The sequence below is a fragment of the Meles meles genome, chromosome X (genome assembly GCF_922984935.1).
Source record: "Meles meles chromosome X, mMelMel3.1 paternal haplotype, whole genome shotgun sequence".
Classification (NCBI taxonomy): domain Eukaryota; kingdom Metazoa; phylum Chordata; class Mammalia; order Carnivora; family Mustelidae; genus Meles; species Meles meles.
The window spans coordinates 17,623,561-17,647,182 of record NC_060087.1 but is presented as its reverse complement, the minus strand read 5'-3'; the positions used below and the strand labels follow the sequence as shown (position 1 = coordinate 17,647,182).

The 23,622-nt window shown below is 45.0% G+C and overlaps 2 protein-coding genes across 5 annotated transcripts in view; one reads left to right on the top strand and one right to left on the bottom strand.

Moving 5' to 3' along the window:
* Positions 1-14,829: 14,829 nt before the first annotated feature.
* KLHL34 (kelch like family member 34) lies at positions 14,830-16,776 on the top strand. Its single transcript, XM_045996330.1, has one exon. The coding sequence runs from the start codon at positions 14,830-14,832 to the stop codon at positions 16,774-16,776; it is 1,947 nt and encodes a 648-aa protein (XP_045852286.1).
* Positions 16,777-17,915: 1,139 nt separating this feature from the next.
* The window catches only part of CNKSR2 (connector enhancer of kinase suppressor of Ras 2), a 299,498-nt gene continuing 293,791 nt past the window's right edge, over positions 17,916-23,622 (bottom strand). For all 4 annotated transcript variants that reach the window (XM_045996325.1, XM_045996324.1, XM_045996326.1 and 1 more), the window contains 2 exons: positions 22,973-23,169; positions 17,916-20,317 (listed from right to left, as the gene is read on the bottom strand). In XM_045996325.1, coding sequence (XP_045852281.1) covers positions 20,102-20,317; positions 22,973-23,169 — 413 coding nt within the window. In that variant the 3' untranslated portion in view covers positions 17,916-20,101. The remainder of the gene's footprint in view (positions 20,318-22,972; positions 23,170-23,622) is intronic.

The following is a 23,622-nucleotide window of genomic DNA, read 5'->3' as shown; positions in this document are numbered from 1 at the left end:
CAGTTGGAGACGAGGGGCTAAGAAATCACTTCCAGCTGTGAATGGAAGGGAGCACTTGGGAGAGGCTGTCATTTGGGCAAGGTCTTGTGAAATCGTGGGTTTCCACACGGTGGGTGACAAATTTCCAAATAGAGGGACAGCTCTTATTTCCTATTTGGTGGGGGAAATTCACTGTGGCAATCCAGATATCTAGCAGTTTTGAGAAACTCGGTCTCAGCTCTAAATGTGTCAAACGTCAGTGAGGCAAGATGCGTCTGGATGGCTCTGGGGCCTGATTTCCTCCCTACTTATGGGAGATGAGGGACAATCTGGCTCAGCAGGTCTAGCTGGCTCAGGGAAAGGACAGGCTGCTGCTGGCTACTGGGTCTGGAGGCTTCTTCTTTCGAACAAGGCCACTAGTCCCCCCAGGAAACTTCCACTACGTTATACAGTTCCTGACCCTGGAATGACAGTAAATGGAGTATCACCGGGGAGAGGTGGGCCCTGTCCATTAGAACACTGGCCTTGGTAAGCAGGACTGTAATGCCACTTTGGGAGGCTAGCACTTGCTGCCTCCTCTTTTATACATTCTCCCTCTACACATGCGATTTTTTTATGCACACCATGTGTCACTGGTGCTGTGCGTCCTGACAGCAGTCAGAAACTAGATTTGTTTCAGAGGCTTATTTTGTGGGATGCATTTATTCATACCATGAAGCAAATGGCGCTTATCCAAGTATACAGAGATGTTCTGTGTTCCCATCTAGTGTAGCCTGCTTAAATTTCTAGCCTGATTGACCTTTTCATCTGATGCAACACCCAAAGAAAGCTGGTACATGAGGACCATGAGCAGGCTCAGAACTTGAAGTTTTCAAAACTTCATTTCTTCTAGCAACACATCCCCAGGCTAATTGCTTGAAAATAGGATCAGCTAAGTTTCCCAAAAGTCTAGACCGAGAAACGGGGCCCAAATTTCATAACTCTACATTTTAAATCTTTCTGATTTGTTACCAGTAACATCGTGGCAAGATTCTTTGGTGTTACAGATTATATTTTTAAGAAAATGTATCATTTTCTCCCCAATATAAAAGCAGTACTTGTTAATGTAGAGAACTCGGTATATGTAGAAAAGTAAAAAGAGAAAAGTATCTTTGTAATACTCCACTAGATATAATTATCCTTTTCATTTTAATGTACATCCTTCTGGTCTTTTTTCCTTCCCTATGTGCATAGATTTAGTTAGAATAATACTGTGATCACTCTTTGGTAACATGTTTTTTTTCACTTGACAATCATATTATGGGCATTTTCCCATGTCACTAAATAGTCTTTAAAAAATAATCTTAAGGTTTCCTAGTATTCTACCATTTAAACTTTCTTGAATTTCACATATTTGAAAAAAGTTTATAAATAACCATTAAATATTCTTGTATGTAAATGCTGAAACTCAACTAATTACTTCCTTAGATTATTTTCCTACATATAGAATTGTCAGGTGGTAGGTATGAATAAGTCTGAGGCAACCCGATTATTGTTTCCCACTTGTGGCTATCTTCATTGTCTTGCTGGACACTTGATTTTTTTGTTTTTGTTTTTGTTTTTTCACTGTTTGATTGCTTAAAAAGAAAATATGTCTCACTGTTGAATGTTCTGCAGATTTCCCTAGAATGGAGTGTTACCTTGCAATCAGCAGATTCATTTATTTTATTTATTTCAGGGAGATTTTATTTTTTTAAAAAGATTTATTTATTTATTTTAGAGAGAGAGAAGGAGCACTAGCAGGGGGAGGGGCAGAGGGAGAGCAAGAAAGAGTCCCCAGCACTCTCTCCACTGAGCAAAGAGCTCGACTGGATCTCACCACCCTCAGATTGTGACCTGAGCCAAAATCAAGAGCCAGACACTTAAACGACTGAGCCACCCATGTGCCCCCACAGAAGTTTTCTTGTATAATTCTGACAAGCATCCCTTCTTTCATTAATAGGCTTCTCTATTTTGAGAACATCAATTATCTTTGTATTGGATCATCATTACCTATCTTTCACATATACTCACTTCTTTTTCATTTTCTTCATGTCTTATCCTTTCATCTATATTCCTGTGATTATCCGAAGTGTTTCTCTTAGCCATAACTAGGTTTTAGCTGATAGCTTTATGAATATTAAAAACATAGGAGAAAAGATATCTATAGCCCTATGAAAACTAAAAAATATAAATGAGGACAAAAATTACCTAGTTCACTTGGTTATGATCACTGATAGTATTCTGGCTCATACCTTCCAGACTTGTATTTGCATATGGAAGTGCTTACGTACATGCCTCCCTTTAAGAAATACATTCTTTCTAATCTAGGAATTACATTTATGGACTTTATCCCAAGGAACTAATCACACAGCAATGCAGAGAGATTTGTATAAGGATGTTCCCTACAGCTTAGTTTATAAGAATGAAAATAAGGAAATAATCTAAATATCTATTAGAGAATTTATTAAGCTTTGCCTCTTTTATATAAAAAATACTACACAAATATTAGAAAGGGTATATATAGCCATATAAATTTGCTTGGGCATAAGCCACAACATACAATTGAGTGAAAAATTTGGCCTCAGAATAGCATGTGGTGTGATCTCACTCAGGCAAAATTATTTATTCTAAGTCTACATGAATATGACAATGTTCCATTCAGTTATAGCCCCCAGGGATAGTAGTGGTTCCTTAATGGAAGGACCTCGGGTACTTTTGCTTTCTTTGTTTTGGTAAAAAATGTGAAATGCCTACATCTTTGAACAAAGATGGGGAACATTAAAAGCATAGTTTATTTAAGGGGAAAATGTGTGTATGTTGGAAAACTGCTAATAGTACTTATTGTATATTATTATGCAGCAAGTCTGCTGTAAGACATGTGGCTCCGAACCCTTAAGCTCAGGAGGATGGCTGGTCTGCACAAGTCTTAATCTGAACACTGACACAGAGCGTCATTATCAGGCCACAATGGCTTGGAATGATACACAGGCTTATTAATGGTCACAGGCTTATATGATGTACTCTGTTTACAACATCAATTTGTAAAATTCCTCAATGTTTTCTGTTAAACAGCTATGCCACACAAGCGTGTTCCCTGGAGGCTTTTGGCTGAAAGAAGTGTTTTTTGAACTCCCTTTGTGCTGTTTTTTTGATCTGAGAACATGACTATAAGGATAACCTCGCTTGCTCTTGGGTTTTTTTGTGTTGCAGCACATCTCTTCTCTTGCCGAATCCTATTTTAGGGGGCTCTGGAAAACTGGGTTCAGGTCCCACTCTGCCTCTAAGTAAGCATGGGTGCCTTGGAGGGATCCTGGACAAAATCTCATTTATAGGGCATGAACCTACTGATCCCTCCCATGTAATGATTTCTCCTTCCACCAGAAGCGTAAATTGCTAATGAATGGCTGCTTAGTAAGTTAAAATATTATACCAATCAATCCTTGCTATTAAATTCCATAGTTCAAGGGCTACCCTATGCCTTTCTCTAAGATGTTTTGCATACTTGCCCTGATGTAGAATGAACAATATATGAAAACTCTGGAATGAAAGTATTTTTTTCTACGGCTATGTGTATTTCCCTAATGAATTTAGGGAGAATATTTGTGTTTATTATTTATAATGTACCGAGTGCTGTTATGAATTAACACCCTCCTTACCCTTGTTCTTTGTACTTCCAGGATGAGAAAGCTGAAACTGGGAGGCTAAAAAAACGGTCCCATATTAAATGACTTGAGAATGATACAGCCAGTATTTGAACTCAGGCACAATGGCTCCAGAGCCTGCCCTTTTAACACTGCATTAGACGTTTTTCTTCTTGTAGGTAAAAAAGCACAGAGGAGTGAGTTGCCCGTGGAATTGCAACCAGTCGCTAGACTTGGGGGAAATATCAGTGAGGGAGACAGGGATTGGGGTGAGACAGAACGGCCAGCACCAGTCCATGCAGTCACCCCCAGAAGTCTTATTTGGATAGGAGTATGCCAAGAGTTTGCCATCCTTCAGTAATGTTGGTCTACAAAGTCCCCCTGGAGGGTGGGGGTTGGGGGATGCTGGCTGACCACTGCCCTAGTGGGTGGACAGAAGAGTGAAAGTGTGTTCTAATTCCCTCACAACACCTGTCAACGTGGTCCTGTGATATGTTTATTCACTGATACTTGGGCATCAAGCAGTGTCTTTGGGTCACCAATGCTTAGCCATGCAGCCCATCAGGACAAGTCTCTTCAGTGCTTAATGGGCAGTCTACCCAGTATTTGACGTCAAGAATTATCTGGGTAAGATGTGTTTGATCCTCATGATGTCATCAGTAGCTGGCTTTGCTGGGACCGTGGGCACACTCATCCAGAGCTCTCCTGGGGTGGGAATGCTGGGCTCTCAGAGTCTCCCTATACATAAGCAGATCTTGCTGACCTCTTAGTTTGATGTCGGCATAGGAGATGCAGTCAGTGCTACTCCCACAGACTTTGGCTTCCTTCACCATTTTTGTGCTTCTGGTGGCGGTGCTTTCATTCCCAACAGCAGCAACTGCATCTCCTTGCTGGGGGACTGCCTCTGGCTTCTGGCTCTTGCTTTGCCTATTCGAAAAAAGAGCTGGAAGTGTCCCCAGGGGTATTTGGTCCTTGACCAATGACTGACACCCAGGAGTACCAATACTCTAGTCCCTGTGCTCCTAATGGGGACAGTTCTGAAGTATGACCTCTCTTGTCTCAGTTACCTCTCAGGAAAAAACCCAAGTTATTCTCGGTGGGATTTGCTGGCTGCTGCATCCTTGTTTGGCCTCCTTTCATTCCCAGACCCCCTTCATCTACCTTAGTAATTTGTCCTGGGAATGCTTCCTACAAAATCACTTCCAGGCACTGGGAGTACATTCAAAGTTTAGACCACTTCCAAGTCTGCCCTGGTATTTACTTTCTGCCAGACTCCCACATCTTCTCTGCACAGTGCAGACTCTGTCAGTCAGGGACATGTGTATAAAATGGCTTTGAAGTTTTCTTTGCATATAAAAGGGAGGTCCAAGATATAATAGTGGAACAAAACATGGACGCCTAAATTCTCCACTTTTATTCAACCTGAAATTGGCAGTTATAGCCCAAGCAATTAAGAAAAAGAAAATGAAGTAAATTTCTTTCTGTTCAAAGGTGGTATGATCTTATCTGTAGAAAGCCCAAAGATTACACATACACACATACACACACCCACACTTAGAACCAATAAATGAATCCAGCAAAGTTGTGGAATACAGAATCAACAGGGGAAAACCAGTTGCTTTTTTATGCACTAACAACAAACATTCCAGAAAAGGAAGTTAAAAAGCAATTTCACATACAGTAGCCTCAAGTAGAAAAAACTAAGTTGGAACTAACTTAACCAAGATGGAGAAAGACATGCATACTGAAAATGACAAGGCACTGCTAAAAGAAATGTGAAGAAGACACAAACATATGGAAAGACACCCTGTGTTCGCAGATTAGAAGACTCAATGTTATTAAAATGGCCATACTGCCCAAAACCATCTACAGATTCAGTGCAAGCCTACCAAAATCCCAATGATGGTTCTTATAGAAACAGAAAACTCCTTCCTATTATTCATAAAGAATTTCAAGGGACACTAAATAGCCAAAATAATCTTGAAAAAGAACAAAGTTGGAGGACTTGCACTTCTTGCGTCTAAAACTCACTACAAAGCTACAGTAATCGAAACATAAAGACAGACATAAAGACAATTGGAATAGAATAGAGCGCCCAGAAATAAACCCTTGTATATATGGGCAAATTATTTTTGACAAGGATGCCAAGACCAGTCAATGGAGAACGGACAGTATTTTCAACAAATGATCTGGGAAAGATGGATGTTCACATTGCAAAAGAATGAAGCTGGACTCTTACTTTATATACAAAAATTAACTCAAAATAGATCAAAGACCTAAATGTAAGGGCTAAAACTATAAAACTCCTAGAAGAAAACATAGGTGAAAGTCTCAATGAATTTAGATTTAGCAATGATTTCTTGGATGTGACACCAAAAGCACGAGCAACAGAAAAAGAATAAATTGGACTTCATCACAATTAAAAGCCTGTGTGCAGCAAAAGATACTGTTAACAGAGTGAAAAGCAACCCACAGAGTGGAAGGGAATATTTGCTAATCACTTATCTCATGAAGGATTAATATCTAGAAAATATAAATAGGTCTTACAACTTAACAAAAACCAAACAACACAATTCAAAACTGGGCAAAGGACTTGAACAGACATTTCTCTAAAGAAAATACACAGATGCCCAATAAGCCCATGAAAAGATTCTCAGCATCACTAATCATTAGAAAAATGCAAATCAAAACTATAATGGGATGCCACCTCACACCCATTAGGATGGCTGTTATCAAAGGCAAAAACAGAACAAGTGTTGATGAGGGTGTGAAGAAATGGAAACCCTCATGCACTGCTGGTGGGAATGTGAAATGGTGCAGTTGCCATGCAAAACAGTATGGCGGCTCCACAAAAACTTAACAGAGTTACCATATGATCCAGCAATCCCTCTTCTGGGTATATACACGAAAGAATGAAAAGCAGAGAATGTAAGAGATATTTGTACACCCAGGTCTAGAGCAGCATTATTCAAAACGGCCAAAGGGTGGAGACAACTCAAATGTCCATTGACAGATGAACAGACAAACAAAATGTGGTCTATACATATAGTAGAAAATTACTCACCCATGCAAAGGAAGGAAATTCTGACATATGCTACAACGTTGATGGACCTTGAAGATATCGTGCTAAGTGAAATAAACCAGGCACAAAAATCCAAATACTATATGACTCTGCTTATATGAAGTATCTGAAATAGTCAAGCTCATAGAGGCAGAACATAGAATAGTGGTTGGAAGGGGCTGGGTGGACGGGGAATTGGGGAGTTAGTGTTTCAGGTACACAGAACTGGTTCGACATGATGACAAGGCTCTGGAGGTGAATGGTGGTGATGGTTGCACAACAATGTGCATGTGCTTAATGCCACTGAACCAGACACTTAAAAGTGGTTAAAATGGTAAGTTTTATGTATACTTTAACACACACATACACACACACACACACACACACACACACACACACACACACCAGGGTCAGGTCTGGCCAGGTGAAAGTGCCGAGAGAAAAGAGATAGCTGAAGTATTCTCTCAACAATGAAATGGCATCTGTTTTGGATTTCTAAACCCATCTGGGAGACGGGGTGGGGGCAGAAGAGAAGGGAAGGAGACGGGAACCTACACGGCACAATGGTCCCTGAAGAGCATGAATTGACAGGGGGGCGATTTTTAAAAGCTGGAATAGGTAGGGGTTTTATCTGCTACTCTATGCTTTGCTGTTTCTGTGTGACTGTCCTACCCAAGATTTCAGTAAAAGTTTTTTAGTCCTCCACAGGTTGTAGGAAAAATCAAGGGTGGAGAATGAAGGTTTAGTGACCATGTTCCATGGGTGGGTAAGTACAGAATAGAAAGGGAACAATCCCAAGAAAAAACCACAAGTGACATGGAGCCATCAGCAGAAGCAAGAATTGGAGCAAGGAGTTACTAGGAGAGATGTTAAGTCCTTTGAGTTTCTTCAGAGTTACTGGGGCAATACTGGGTTTTCCCTGCCATCTCCAGGGAGAGAGGTGGTGCCATTTTTACTGAACCATTAAAGGAGGCTGAAGCCAAGGTTGTGCTCGTTGCTCCTTGGAATGGTGGTGCATGGACCTTCTACAGTGGGCAGGCTCTGGAAACACCACTCTTGGCCCTACGTCCTCATAATTCTGTGCTCTTTGCAGGGTGAGAGGGCACGGCGGATCAGAGCAATGAGATGACTGGTCTAGTGGGAAACGTCTCCTGCTTGAAATTCAAACGGAAACTTCCTGAGGGACGGGATTAAACACAGCTCAGAGGACCATCAGTTGTTTAATTACCATTTCTTGCCCATCATTGTATAGGTAACTCTTAGTAGACTCTTGTGTAAAATTTTTCTTAACACATGGACAAATGCCACAAGATTTTGAGGCTGTTAAGAATATGAATACCTTTAAGAAGTTTACAAGCAGTTGAGAGCAAACTATGCTGTAAGCTCCCCACTGCTGGCAAGTTCTTGTGCAGAATTTTTCCGTGTTAGTCACTGACCGGCATCATTAGAAAAAGGTTCTGAAAATAGCAGAAGTGATTGGTGCAGCTGACATGTTGGCCATGTGTCAGATACAGGGAAAGTTCAGGAAAGACCATAATATCTCTACGGAAGAGTGTTGGTTAACAAAAATGTGTGAGGTCCCAAGGTCTACAACTCTTTCAACAGGCATGGGTGATCAGAGAAATTTACCAACACCTCAAAGGTGTTCCATGATTTTATTTCTCGTTGTGCTCAGATGACATATCTGAACCACTTTTCATCACGTGACTTGGTTTGTACTATGCAGCCATCTTGGAAAGACGCATAAGAAACCCTGATGTTGGTGTCAGAATGTTGTTTCATCCTTCTGAAGAAGGTCCAACCATCAAAAGTCATGGGTGCTGCTGTTTGTTTCTCAAACCTTAGGGTGCACGGGGATCTCCTGGGGGTCTCGATAAAACACAGATGGCTGGGCTCTGTCCTCAGAGTTTCTGATTCTGGAGGTCTGGGACGGGGCCCGAGAACGCGCACCTCTAATAGGTTCCCAGGTGAGGCTGTGCTGTGGGTTAGCTGACCACACTGTGAGCAGCGCTGCCTGAGAGTGAGTGAGAAACACCCAGGAAGCTTATTACAAGGGTTGACTCCCCTTTCTCCGTGCCTGGGGAATCTGGCCCAGTTGGTCTGGGGTGTGGCCCAGGAGGCTGCCTTTTAACAAGCTCTGCAGGTTCTGAGTCTGGTGGTCTCCAACCACCTGGTCAGAACCACAGATGGGTCATATCACTCTCACTGAGAATGTTACCAAAATCATCAACTGCCCCTTTGGAAACCAAGTCAGTTGCAAAGCTCAGACACATGCATGAGCACGAATGAAAGTGGGACCTCGGGTGTGAACTGTTGTAGAGTGAAGAAATGGACACGAGGCCATCCCACAAAGGAAGGAGAGAGAAGGATCAGAAGGAAACAGCTGGGCTGTTGCAGGGACACGAGCTGGAGATGAAGCTGGAGCCACTAGTGGACAGCAGCCAGCCTGGTGAGGGGAGCATGACCCTGAAGAACCAAATCAATCCTATAGAACAAAGACTTCGGGTAAAGCTCACATGTAGATGGTACCTGCAGATGAGACTTAAGGCGTGCGTGGCTCAAAATAGGGCATGCTGAGTTTGAAAGGACCCTGGCATTCGTGGAGTCCACCAAAAAAGCCCTGAAAGACACCCTCCCCCGCCTCCCCCCCTCAGGTGGAAGAGGAGATGCTCAGCCACAGCGTCAGGCTGTCTTGACTTCCAGGACTGCTGGGCCACCAGACACACAAATCCATCTCCACGACATATGTGCTGTGCTTTGTCTGTGTCAGCAAGGGGCTGATGGATGGCCCTTTGTGGACATATGGGCCACCCCCTTCTGAGAAATTTGCTAGTTACATGGCTTGTGCTGGGTTTCCGAGAGGCAGGGGTTCCTTCTGAGATGAGGACTCCGGCGAAAGTAATTTATTAGGAAGTATTCCCAGAAAAAAATGGGTATGGAGGTGAGACTGGGAAGGGAAGGAAGTCACCAAGTAGGGTCCCACAGAGGGTGGCTTTGGCTTAGTCCCATAGGGGAATCTCTGGAAACAGTGTGGGTCACACATGGAAAGGGAGCTATCAAGGTGTCAAGCTGGATAGAAATTTTCAGGTACTTTTGCTTCAGATCAGATGCACTGGCAAGGTGGACACCAGGGGCCAGGGGTGGGGGTTTCTACCCACAAAGGGACACAGGTGCTGGCTACTGGGAGTAAAAGTGACAGGGATGGTTGTGCATGGGCCGGGCTCCGACAAGGTCTGTTGTGTCACCTTGGACAAGTTCCCTATCCTCTCCAAGGCTCAGACAACTCTTCTCATGGCCTGGTATGTTCTACTTCTACTTGCACATTTTCTTTCAAGGTTCCAAATTGCTACAAGGTTCTCATTTATGTTGTGGCCAAATTTCTCTTTGTAACTTCTGCTTACTGGTCCTAGGTCTGCCCTGTGTAGCCACAAGACCACCTTTGTCTCTCCTGCCTTTCAGAAAGTTGCCGACGGTGATCATTTAACCAGTAGAGGATTCTTTTGTTTTGGCCTAAAATCTTCATCTCCTTAACCTGCTCCCTATGTGAGAGAAAGAATGTTTGCAGACCCTCCCCTCCTTCTGGCTGGCCTTTTTGGACACTCCCTGATTCATCTGAGAGCCTCTGAAAATGTGGCTCCAGATAGGAAATCAGGGCTTCTGATTTGATTCTTCCATCAAGTGTTTGAGAAAATGTATTTCTTACCAAGTCATCATGTCTCGTGGTCCAGTGATCTGCTGTTACTATCATCATCTTGTAGGGGTATGAAAGGGCAAGCAAGTCCATAATCTATTTTTGTTAATATGAACAGTCATATGACAAGAGGCGGAGGCCACTAATTTTTCCCATCTGGGTCTCTGACCTCTGACCTTCTGGAGCCAGTGGGTTTCCTCTCTTCTTTGGAAAATGTTGACATCACACCCAGAACAAGTTGTTACTGAGAGTGGTGATATCAGGGTGGAGCAGAAATTAACAATGCTCGGTTATAGTGGTTCTCATAATTTTGAGTGTTTCATATCACTGGAAGGGCTTCGAGAAGCAGATCACCAGCCCCACTCTTAGAGCTTCTGACGCAGTAGGTTTGAGGTAGGGCCGAGAATTTACACTTCATCACAGGTTCCTAGGTGATACTGCAGGAGGACCACTGAGAACAATTACTCTATTACTCTTCCTGTGTACTTAGGCTCTGGTATTTTGAGTTTTCAGAAAACTTAAGTGAAGGGAGGGAAAAGAAGGAAAAGCTCTTATCTGTTGTGTGTACTTACACCAGGAGCAGATATATGCAAATATACATATATATATAATCTAATTTGAATAGTGCTATAAGTATAGAGTCATTATCCTCCTTTTAAGAACAATAAAATGCTGGCAGTGCCTGGGTGGCTCAGTGGGTTAAAGCCTCTGCCTTCGGCTCAGGTCGTGATCCCAGGGTCCTGGGATCGAGCATCGCATTGGGCTCTCTGCTCAGCAGTGAGCCTGCTTCCCCTCCTCTCTCTCTGCCTACTTGTGATCTCTGTCAAATAAATAAATAAATTCTTTAAAAAAAACACAATAAAATGGCACTCGTAGAATTTAAGTTGCTTGCTTAACGTCACACGGGGCAGATCTGGAAACGAAGCCTAGGTCTGTCTGACCCCAAAGCTGAGTCCTTCCCCCACTGCCATGCTACTTCTTCAACTGTAGGCTGGGCCAGAATGCCAAAATCACATGTGATTAAAACACACACACACACACACACACACACACACGACGCTCCTTGAAATTCTTTCACTTAACCGCATGTCACAAAGATAAGATAAATTTCATGTACACAGAAAGTGGTCTTGGAACAGGGTGAAGATAATACAGAAGTTTTTCCTCTACTGTGTGTCTGTTATTGTTTGTAGTCATGTTTTTATAATTAGCTAACTTAAATGTGTCCATTTCTAATTATAGGCCCTCTATGGAGGCTGCCAGAAGCAGAAGCTGATGCTTGCATCAGAAGGAAGCATATTGAGATTGAAAGGAGTCAGTAATGAGAGATAAGTTTAAAAAATTGAGAAACACTCCTTGTCCTCGAGGAGCTTATAGTCTAAAGGGGGAAGGCCACTCAGAGTGGATCATTTGCAACGTGATCATCATACCCTACCACATGTGCTCATCCCCACGTGTTCAGGTTGGGCTGCAGAGACTGCTTCCAGGGGATCCAGTTTAAGACACACATCTCTCATGACATCTAAAAAAGCACACACTGAAGCATTATTTAGCACAGTTAATACTGGGCAGAAATTAAAATCTTGAGCCTTTCCACAGACATTACTCAAAGGACAAGAATGTTCTTGGATGGACTGATAATTACATTTTCTAGACAAAACCCTGGAAACACCTCCAATATGAAAATTTCTCCCGTTAACACAGTTCATTGTATCCTCAATGGCAAAATCCGTAAAGATGGCATGTAGCACCAGCAATGAACACATACTTGTTGCCTACCATTGATTTTTGATGTCAAGATGTAAAGCCTTCCACAGCTTTATTCTCAAGTAAGTGTGACATTTTGGATTTAACCTGAATGCATGACGATGGACAGATCTCTGGAGATGTGACCGATTTTGGGGTTAAAACACGCTTGAAAAACTGTATTTAAACTTTATCATTCTAAAATTTGGTTTAAGTAATCTGACGGTGTGTTGCACTATTTTATTTTTATCATAAGAGAGGTCACATAATATAGTGGGGAGAGAGCCCTGGATTCCTGTCCAGACTCTGTAACTCAATATCCAAGTCACCCAGACAAACTGTACTCTCTCTGGGGCTCATTTGCCACATTTGTTTGAAAAGAAAAACAAGAAATTGCAGAGGAAAAGGAAAGTTTGGCTAAATGATCTACAATATCCCTTCTAACAAATTTCTATTAAGTCGAGTAAAGGCCATTTAATTTCACCATTCGGATCTGTGCACACTGAACCAAACTGGTATTTTATTTTTGAACTAAGAATTTTAGTACTTAAAAAAAAAAAAAAAAAAACCCAGCACCCTGCCTGAATCCATCTGTAGTTTTAACATTAGGAATTCAAATTAGAGTATTTTTAGCCTCTGGAGTTTAAGCAAGCCCTTAACTTGAGCCTCTGCCTGCATTTTATAATTTGGCTAATTTAAGTCATAAAGCAATTCCATCTTTGACAAGAAAGCAGGATCATTTTACTAATATTTTTATGCACTTCAAGAATTCTAAGTGGAGACCTTGTAAGTATGAGGCAGAAAACGATACATTTTTATACTTCCTTAGACTTCTTCTTTTTTATGAAACACAACCCCAACTCTCAGAAATGCAAGTTATTTCAGATGCCCTCAAAAGGGTTCACTTAAAACAGATTGCTAGAGGGGTTGCATTAGAAAATAGAAAAATCAATTCTGGATGAAAGCAAAACACAGAAGCTCCAAATTGGCAAGAAAGAACGGTTATATTAATCGTTTAGTTATTTAAGAGCAGGATGGAGGAGATGGGGAAATGCTTTCCTAATGTCTCAAGACCGCGTGGTTTTAGTCACCATTTCTGTGCTGGTTGCATCTTATAAATAACTTCATGAAAAGGGGCCCTAGGAAACTCTAGCCTCTACCCGGCTCTGCGGCCTTACTGCCCATTATCTTGTCGGGGCACTTAGGATGTAGCAGGCAGTAATTAGATCACAGTCTGGAAAGTCAGGGAGAGAAACTGGAAGGAATTATTTTCTTAAAAGAAGTGGTCATTCAAAGACAGAAAACCCAATTTCCTTGTCCACTTTGCTAAGGGATGGGTTGGGCAGGATCCAAGAACAGGAAGGGAGAACTTGGCTGGGGTCAGGGAGCGGGGGTGGGAGCAAATTCCCCAGCGCGGAATGTGAGACAAGCCATCCCAGGAGACGCGGGCCGCCTCGGGAAGGGCGCGGAGTAGGCCCAGCATCTCGAAAGGGTGAGTCCAGGTGAGGGACGTGTTACCGAGCGCAGCTGGCGGGGAGACCCAGATTCCCCCGGGCGTGGTTCCCGCCAGTAGCTCTACTGCGCGCAGCGACCTCCTGGGTGTCAGCGCGCAAAGTCGCCGCTTAATCCCCGCCCCCGCCGGATTAATTAGGGCCTTCTCAAAGCAGAAAGTTTCGAGCCAGGGGCTTCTTTCCCAGGCGCAAGTGCACCAGGGAGTCGACACTCCTCCGGTCCAGCCGGCCGCCTCTCCCTAGACAGCAGCAGGGACAGGGTCCTCGGCGGGCGACTCGCATCCCTGCAGCCCTAGCCGAGTTCTCGAGACCCCCCCGGTGACCGGCGGCTCATCAGGTCACCGGAGTCAAGTCCCAGGCCCAGGCCGCTCCCTCCAGTGCCCCGGCCCTGGGTTCGTGGCCAGCAGCCGGGGCGCGGGGCGGGGCGCGCCGGGGAGGCCGAGGCCGCGCGCTATTCCTGTCGCTGTGAGCTACCGGCATGTTATGTACGGCGCCCAATCATGCCTCCGACCCGCCGCGCTGACCTGCGCCCCCCCCTTCCTTAATCCCCCAGGCTTTGATTTGATCCTCCGCGCGGAACAAGCTCACCCCCCTCTCCGCCCCATACCCAGTTGTCCCCGGCCCTCGCGGGTGCCCGCAGTGTCCGTCCTTCTCGTCCACCCCCGGGAGGCCAGAGCCCTCGCCCCGCACTCCCCGGACGCCCCGAGGCGGGCCCCATCTGCGCATCAGCGCTGTCGGAGATCCAGCACCCCTCAGAATCAGTCCACCCACAGCTCGGCCCTTCCAGGTGATGGTGTGTGGCCACTGCGGCCCCTGGCGCGCAGGTGTGGGCTCCCCAAACTGGGACCGGGAGGGGGCTTCGGGCAACGCGCTGGCAGCCTCGGCAGCAGCCAAAAGCAAACCCCGCTCCCTCCGGAAGACTCCAGACTCCGCGCTCTGGGCTACTGGGAGCTTCTGGAAACCATCCCCCGACCGGGTTTGCTCTGAGAAGGAAGGGTACAGGGATATTTGCAGGCCTGGATGAAGGAGCCCTGGGCTTTAAGCTGAGCAGGCAAAAATGGGGCCCTGCTAGGGGCTCTGGGGCTCGCGTAGGGGCCCTGGGGTGCCGTACCCCGAGATGTCTCTGGCCGTGCCGGGTGAGCTCCAGCCCCGGCCAGGCCGCTTCTCGCCCCGGACATCATGAGTTACTTCCTATCTTACTGTAAAGCTCATGGCGGCGCACTGCTCACCGGCTATCAGGCCCTGCGCGCCGAGGGCTTCCTGTGCGACGTGACGCTGGAGGCTGAGGGCAGCGAGTTCCCGGCGCATAGGTCGCTGCTCGCGTGTTCCAGCGACTACTTCAGGGCTCTGTTCAAGAGCCACACCCGGGAATCCAGGGCCAGCGTGATCCACCTACACGTGCCGTCGGCGGCCGGCCTGCAGCGCTTGCTGGACTTCATTTACACCGCCTGGCTGCCGCTGTCCATGGACACAGTGGAAGACACTCTGGAGGCCGCCAGCTACCTGCAGGTGACTGAGGCGCTGGGGCTGTGCGGCCGCTACCTGGAGCGCCAGCTGGCTCCGGAGAACTGCTGCTTCGCAGCCAACGTGGCGGCGCGCTTCGGCCTGGCGCACACGTTGGGCGCCGCGGAGAGCTGCATCATGCGCCACCTGCGGGAGCTGCTGCTGCGGGGCGCGGGCCCCATGGGGCTGCTGGAGCTGAACCCCACGTCGCTCAAGGCTGTGTTGGGTGCTCCCGACTTGGCGCGGGTGCCCGAGGCCTGGCTGCTGGGTCTGGCACTAGCCTGGCTGAGGCAGGAGCCTGAGGCCGAACGCCTGGCCCACTGCGCCTCGCTGCTCGAGCGCGTTCGCTTCGGCCTAGTACGTGCCGACGTGCTGCGGCGCGTGTACTCGGGCTCTGGCCTCGTCCTGCCCGCCCGCGTCAAGGGCCTCATCATCCAGGCCCTCAACTACCACACGGCGCCCTCCCGCCAGCCGCTTTTGCAGGGCGAGCAGACCAGCGTCCGGAGTCCCCAAACCCGCATCTTGTTGATAGGGGGGCGCAGGGCGCGGGAGGCGGTGACAGAGGAGGTTGTGGTCCGCCCGGCGGTAGCCAGGGGCAGAGGCGCTGCGGCGGAGCCGGAAGAGGAGGAGGACGACGACGACGAGCAGTTGGAAGAGGAGGAGGAAGAGGATTGGGAGTTCACCCAGGACGTGGTGGCTTTCGACGTGTACAACCACCGCTGGCGCAGCCTCACGCGGCTGCCTGCACCGCTACTGGGGCACAGCGTGTGCACCGCAGGCAACTTTCTCTTCGTCCTGGGCGGGGAGAGTCCTGATGGCGCCTCACCCCTGGCAGACGGCGTGCGGCCGGTCACGGCCGAAGTGCACCGTTACGACCCGCGCTTCCACGCCTGGACGGCGGTGCCCGCCATGCGGGAAGCGCGGGCCCATTTCTGGTGCGGCGCCGTGGGCGAGGGGCTCCTGGCTGTCGGGGGTCTGGGCGCGGACGGCCAGGCGCTGGCGTCCGTAGAGATGTACGACCTGCGCCGGGACCGCTGGACGGCAGCCGGGGCACTGCCGCGGGCGCTGCACGGCCACGCCGGGGCCGTCGGGGACCGTGGCGTCGTGTACATCTCTGGGGGTAAGGCGGGAAGAGGCGAGGGCGGCGCGAGCAGCCTCCGGGACATGTACTCCCTGGGCCCCGGGGAGCGAGCGTGGAGTAAGAGGGCGCCCATGAGCACGGCCCGCTTCGGGCACCACATGGCTGTGCTGCGCGGCGCGGTGTTCGCCTTTCTGGGGCGCTATGAGCCCTTCTCTGAGATCGAACGCTATGACCCCGGCACGGACCAGTGGACTCGGCTGCGGCCGCTACCCTATGATCGCTTCTGCTATGGGCTGGCCGTGGTGGAGGAGACGGCTCTGCTGCTGGGCGGCCTCAAGTGGCGAGACTCGCGGCAGGTGCCTACTCGCAACGTGGTGGGCTATGACCTTGACCTGGACCGCTGGGAGGACATTGGTTGCGCGCTACCCTGGGCCTGGAACGGCCTGCAGTGCGCGGTGCTGCAGCTGGCTGAGGGTGGAGATGAGGAGAGGGAGGGAGGGCTCGGAGAGACGCCAGATTTAGTGCGGAGCTTAATGGGTTAGTCCAGTCTTGGGACGACAGAGAGAAAACGTCGCGCTTGAGCAGGCTTACAGAGTAACGCGTGGGCTTTTCCTAAGAATGGGACTCTGGGAGCAGAGCGGCTGCTCAAATTTAAGGATGCAAACAAGGGCTTGGTTGAGGAGGAACAATGCCCCTGAAGTTGAGAATGGGAGACAGAAGGGGTCAAAATACGATATATAAATCGGCTTCAGTGAGCTGGGGATTTCTAGGAAGACTCATGTCGGTCTAGAGATGGACTTTTGAAAATAAAATATGGCCCTGTTTTTCCTCTTATAGTTAAAGTGTTGTCCTAGGTGCTAAACAGTGATTACTTTTGTGCCAAACAAGGCCAAAAATGTACCACGAGAAGTTAAACACAAAACGCGGAAAACTGTTAGCTATAAAGGCTGTAATAAATACTTAGAAAAGACGGCATTAGCTGAGTAAAGAGTGAAGAGAAAGTGCCTTCATTAAAAGCATGAAGTCATTGTAAGGAGAACTATGATTTTATGATTCAGAACTATGTTTATAGTACTGCTCTGATGGCTTAATATAAATATAGGACTGAGAGGGAAGAAAATCTCTAAGAAAGAACTTTTTTTTTTTTTTTTGAGAAAATATCCTAGGTTAAGTTTTTCTGTCCCTCATTCTTACCCCTAGCCTGCTTTTGCCCTGGCTTTAGTCATCTCATTGGTTTCAGTTTTACTTCAGCAGTCCTTGGCCATAATAATCAGGTTCTTCTGGTTATGTGGAACATCTAGGAAAACCCAAACTTATTTCTTTCATCTTCTTTCAAAGTTCATTCTGCTGACAGGTCGTAGGTTATATTTGTTAACAAACAAACAAACAAACATACAACATATTTTTGGTAGTCCCTCCCCCTCCCCAACTTCCCAAGAATCAACAGAAAGGAAAGAGGAGAAGGTGCAAGTTTGTGTCCACTAAGTGGGGAAGGAGCTTGGTTTTGCAGGGTCTCAGAAAAGACCCCTGCACACATGAACAGCTGCTGCTTCTGGCTTGGACGGTGGCAAAGTTACAACTCCTGACTAGGGAAGGGGGTCGGGGAAGGGCGGCTCTGCGATTAGGTCTCAAAGAAAGGTGGTGAGGACTCTGTAGGAATAAAGTCGGTGCCTTATAAGGATTCATTAAGAGCTAAATTTATTTCACTTCAGTTTACAGTGCTGCCTGTTTCCTAGATTTGAAACTAATGCAACAAAATGTACAGATAAATATAGTGTTAAAAGGTCTCTTTCATGCTAAGCTAGTCACGAGTCTTTTAAAATTCATTAGTTTAATTTTTACCATTTAAAACAACAGAGCTGACTTTACAAAAGTAAAAGCTGCTTAGTAGCAACACAACTAGTCTTTCAACTGCTCGTTCTTTACAGGGCACAATGTTGCCACTGTATTCACGACACATCCATCAGGTACAGATAGTTTTAAGTGAATGTACACATTTGGTCTAGTAAACATCAACAAGTCTAAACACCTGTAACAAGCACACTTCATTTTAGGACAAGAGGTTTTGGTGTGTTTTTTGTTTGTTTTTTTACATATACAAAATTCCACAAATTTAATGTACGTCAATATCCATGCAGTAAATAAATGTTTTTACAAATAGGTTTTTTTAAATGATAAAAATATTACACTAGACCCAAAATTCCATACAAACATTAATACATGATTTCTCATCCATTTTGACTAAATATAGGATTACTGAAAATGTGCTGTAGAAAGGCCACTCTCCTGTACAGTGTGCAAAGTCTGCAAAACGATAGTGATTCAATGTTGGTTTCAAAAGCAAAGAAAAAGATCCCTGCTGTGGAGTTTTTACTTTCTCCTCTACAGCAAAAATATTCACTGGCATAATATCTGAACTCTTAGAGATGAAAGTACATTCACTGAGCTGTACAGGCAACAGTATAAAGCTGATTAGAAGTAGATTTTAGGATATAGAATAGTAAAGGAGGGTCCCTTCCTCCTCCTAAAAAAACAGCAGATTGTGATTTGTACGTTATGCAGCCAGACACTAAAAAGCAGCACAGTCATTATCATGCTGTGATCACTTTCAAAAACGAGATACTTATAAATGGAAAATATATGAAGAGGACTTTTTCACAGACTTCATCCACGCTATAGAAACAATTCATGAAGCTAGGAAAAACCTCTATAAATTCTTTCTCTCATATAATTCAATGTAATATATCTCTGAATGACCATTATCCTCTTGCTCCTCAGGAGAGAGGCACAATTTTTCTACATTGTTTTTTATATTATAACACGCATTAGCCTGTAACTAAATGTATTTTACTTCCCTGCCTGAAATATAATTACATAAGTTTAATTAATGGACTAGCGGGAGAATTGGAAATTAACTGGAAAGTTGGCTCATTTCAGTTTATCCCTTGTTTTTTAGGGGCTGGAGTTTAAAAACATGAGTTTGGGCTGAAATTTTATATATATACACATATATGTGTATATATATAATCTGTTAGCTGCCTTTCTGGGCAAATTAGCTGTGTTTTACAAAATCCACTCTCAAATTCCTCTGTACACAATCAGCATTTCATCACTACAAAAATAAAGGAAGATTTAAACCAAGAAAATAAAGCAGCTCTATCTTCAATTTTGGTCTTAGTTACAAAAACATCTTACAAAGCTTTGCCCTGATACACCAGTAAGTGTCCCCACAGATTTGGAATAGTATTTCCATTAACTGGCTTTCACAAGTTAACAGACTTTTAAGACGAATATTAGATACCTGAACTTTTCTTATGTTGATGCTCCTCTATTTTGCTTAACTCTTGTATGCACATCTACATTTCACAAAAATAAAACTACAGCATTAAACTTTGTGCAATGTTTAAGAAAATTCTTAGAACATTTTAATAAATATAAAAAAGGTTTAAATTCTTTCCCACCCACAAGGATATCTGCACCTGAAAAAATGTGATTTACTTTTTGAAGTCTTGTTTATAGAAAATTAACTTAGAGGGAGAAAAGATGACCTTAGATAGAAAACTGCCTTTTTGTGGTTTTACTACTTGAAGACCATCTGTCTTCAGAGTTGTTTGCAAAAGTTAATTTTAAGTCATTGAAGACAATTGATTTCGCACATGGTAAACATAAGCTGAGCACTAACTGCATATAAAATATACAAATGCTCATTAAAGATCAATTTGTATCATGACCATATATGATTTGTTTCATATAGTTTGGTAACATTAAAGTATAGCTTGTCAAGTGTCCCACACACTGATATAAAACTACCTCATATACTTGTTCAATGTACCAGAAGGTACCGGATGGCCAGAGGGCAGAATACACTTACACATGTGTTTCAATGTACGAGTGAGTGTGTGTGAGAGAGGAAGTGATCGCATCTACTTCAGAAGAAATACTTAGTGGGTCATTTGAGGTGGTGTTTTGACAGATATCCAAGAAAAGATCCAGGTACATCTGCTTCCATTGTTGGAATTCTTTAGATGTCAAGTCTGGATTGTCTAGGACTTTATCAATAATGGCTACTTCCCCTTCTCTGGCCTGAAAAGCAAAAAGGATTCAACAGTTAAGTTGGGTACAGACTTTCATTCACATTTAAAATAGGAAATTAATATGCAAATCTTAAGAAGCCCATAACAAAGGGCTCTGATAAGCTCAAACCCAGCTATTTAGACTCAAGTCCTAGTGTACTTTTTTCTACACCCAAGGTACCCCTGTATTGCCCACTCCGTGTGGTTCGTTTCTCCTGGCTGGTCTTGTTACCCATCTCTGTCTATGGAAACCTTCCTCATTCTTTTAGATCCAGTTCCGATGCCTCTCATTTCTTAAAGCTTTCCATCAAAAATCGAAAAAAAAAAGTTTTCTCCCTCATTTGTGTCCTCCTAACACTTTATCCCTGCCACTGAGTGGACTTACCACATACTATGTCTTGAGTTAACTTTTGCCGGTCCTGTCTTTCCTGCTCGATGGTTAGCTCCTCATACTTGCATGAGAGAGGGCATGACCCTCCTGTATGACCCTCCTGTAACCACAAATACATAATTCTTGCTGGCTCCCTTCCCATAGCACTGGGGGTCTGCAATGCAAGGGAGCCCTCCCTTCTCTGCTGGAGGCCGGCTCTCAGCTGAAGAATGAGCTTCCTTATGGGAGAACCCAACGCAGCACAGCTGTCTTCTATGGGAGGTGTGAGTCTTCCAGGTTGGCGGAGAGGGGGAAGGGCGATGGAAGAGGAGGGGGTAAGACAGTCTGAAAAAGCTATGGCCTGTCTTTTAAGGACTCAAGGAAGGGGCAGAGAAGTCTAGGGAATGTTCTGCAGGAAGTAGGAAGGGAGAGCTGGGTGGGAAAGAGCAAGGTGCCTAAGCAGTTGTTCTGGTCCTTGGGGCCAGATGGAGACAGCGAGGCTGGGCTGAGGCTGGGCTGAGGCTGCTGGGAGGGGCCCTGTGCTCAGTGAGGGGCCTGTTACAATTCCAGGGACTATACACATCCACGGTTGCTTGGGCACTTGTCCTTCCCTTGTGGGAGGTTTCCATCCTCTGTTAACTTCCTACACTAAAAAGTATAGGGCTCTATAGTTTGGTTTTATCAACCAGGGACATTTCTTTCCAGTGACTTTTCATCATCTTTGCTCCAGAGAGAGAGTGCAGCCTCACACCCCTAGTGACTCACCAATACTCAATGAACTGATCACTGGCAGGAGCTCAAATTCTTTGCTATGGAAGTAAATGCTTTTGGGAATCTAGAGCATAAAAGACAGGTATGAAGGGCTGAGAGAACGAGACAGAAGCAGGTCTTTAAAAATATGTGAGCCTGACCAGCTTCAAAATGCCTGTTTGTTTTCATAACCAGATAGTTGGGTCTGAATGGGGTGGGGATGCTCTGTAAGGTGGGAAGATGAGGTCATCTTTGGAGCAGGGCTGATCAGCAGAATCATTTTTTTTTAAAGATTTTACTTATTTGTGTGTGAGAGAGAGGGAACAAGAGAGCAGAGGAGCAGAGGGAGAGGGACAAGCAAACTCTGGGCTGAGTTCAGAGCCCAACATGGGGCTTGATCTCACAACCGGGAGATAATGACCTGAACCAAAATCAAGAGTCCGATGCTTAACAGACTGAGCCACCCAGGTGCCCCTAGCAGAATTATTCTTATGAATATTGTAGCTCTCTTTAGAATTCTGGCCTTAGTGACCAAAAGGCCATTAAGTTGTCCCATGGATTTGCAATAGTGCTTGCAATAATGCCAACTGAAAGCTAATTGACTCTGAAAACTTGGCTGCTTGCTCCTGGAAACTTTTCTAAATCATGCATTTTCTATTTTGTTTATCTCTTTGGTAGTCGTCAATACTTCAAAATCACCAAACCTCAGCAGCACACTATGGATCTGAAATATTTCCCAAAGGAGCCCTTTGACCTTCTGTTTCCCGAAATTACTGCACCACATACTCTGTGTGGTAGTTCTTTTCTGTTTTCTGATTTTTCCAGAGTGGAAGGCCCCAGCGTAGGGAAAGTGGTAGAGCAGGCCCTCTCCCCTCACACACACAGTGAGGGGGCTCTGTTTTCTACCTCCCTCTTCAACTTCCTGCCTCTCTGCAACCCTCTTTCACCACCTCCTCCCCAGTCTGGGGGTGGCATCATAAGGAGACTGGAGATAATGTAAGCCCTTATGGAAATGTAGAATAAAAAATTACATGTGAGTTGGGAACTGATAGCGTAAACAGAACAATTATAAAATTTGTACACGGAACACGAATCACTGTGGCTTCCCTCCAAATGTGCCGTAGGAGATATTCATGAAATATCTGTAAGCATTTTAGTGCCCACTACTGCATCCTGCATACACGCTGTGTTCTTTTAATAACTATATTAGTAACTACATGGCATATTCATCTTAGGTAAACGAAAGACCGAGGAATAACACCAGCCCCACATTTTTGAAAAAAATTTTAATTACATCCTGCTTTCCCCAAGAACTAAGTCACGTAACATTTAGCCAGCACTCTGAGATGATAATGAAAAGTTAGGGTTATTTCCTCCCTACCAGTGCACTGACAACACCACAGAAACAGCTCAGCTTCAGGTTCTTCCTGTTTTCCTGCCCGCCCCTCCACCTACCCATTTTGTATTTCTTCAGAGTAGCTGGTAATCCACTGAGCTCAAGGATGAATCTCTTAAAGGAATTTCCCCTTCCATTTCGTATCTTACCTTTAAAGTGCTTTTGAGAATTCTCAGCCTGTGTAGTTTGTCATTCATTACAGGGTCATTACATCTCTTTATAAATGATAGCTTGTACTCCATCTTGGTTGAAATGCGATGTTCTCCCAGTGGTGACAGACTGGCTTGCTCCAATGCCCTGTATAAATCTTGCAATGAATCTCCTAACTTTTCTTCCCGACTTTCACCTGCAATGTCCAAAAAAAAAAAAAAAAAAAAAAAAAAAAGAGAGAGGGAGAGAGAAATGAATCCAGTGTAATAGACAGTTAATGGACACTCCAAAAATCTACTAAAAAAATCTAAACCATCTGAAAAACAGGATAATGAATGATTGGGAAAACACTCTATTACATTAAAAAACCCCACAGCTGCTAGTTATATTAGGTAAGACTCTTTGGGATGGTCAAATAATAAAATGTTTGATTAACAGAATATTCTCTTAAGAGCACATCGCCGTATATATCTTGAGTCCATCACATTCAGAGTACAAAAGGTACACAACACAGAAACAATCCTCACATAATTTAATATTTTAATACATGAATGAATATCCCTTATTGTTATCCTCAGAAGCATAGAAGTGCTGATTAATAGAGCTTTCCTGGTGTAGCAATACTGAATGAACTATTTTTTACATTTTT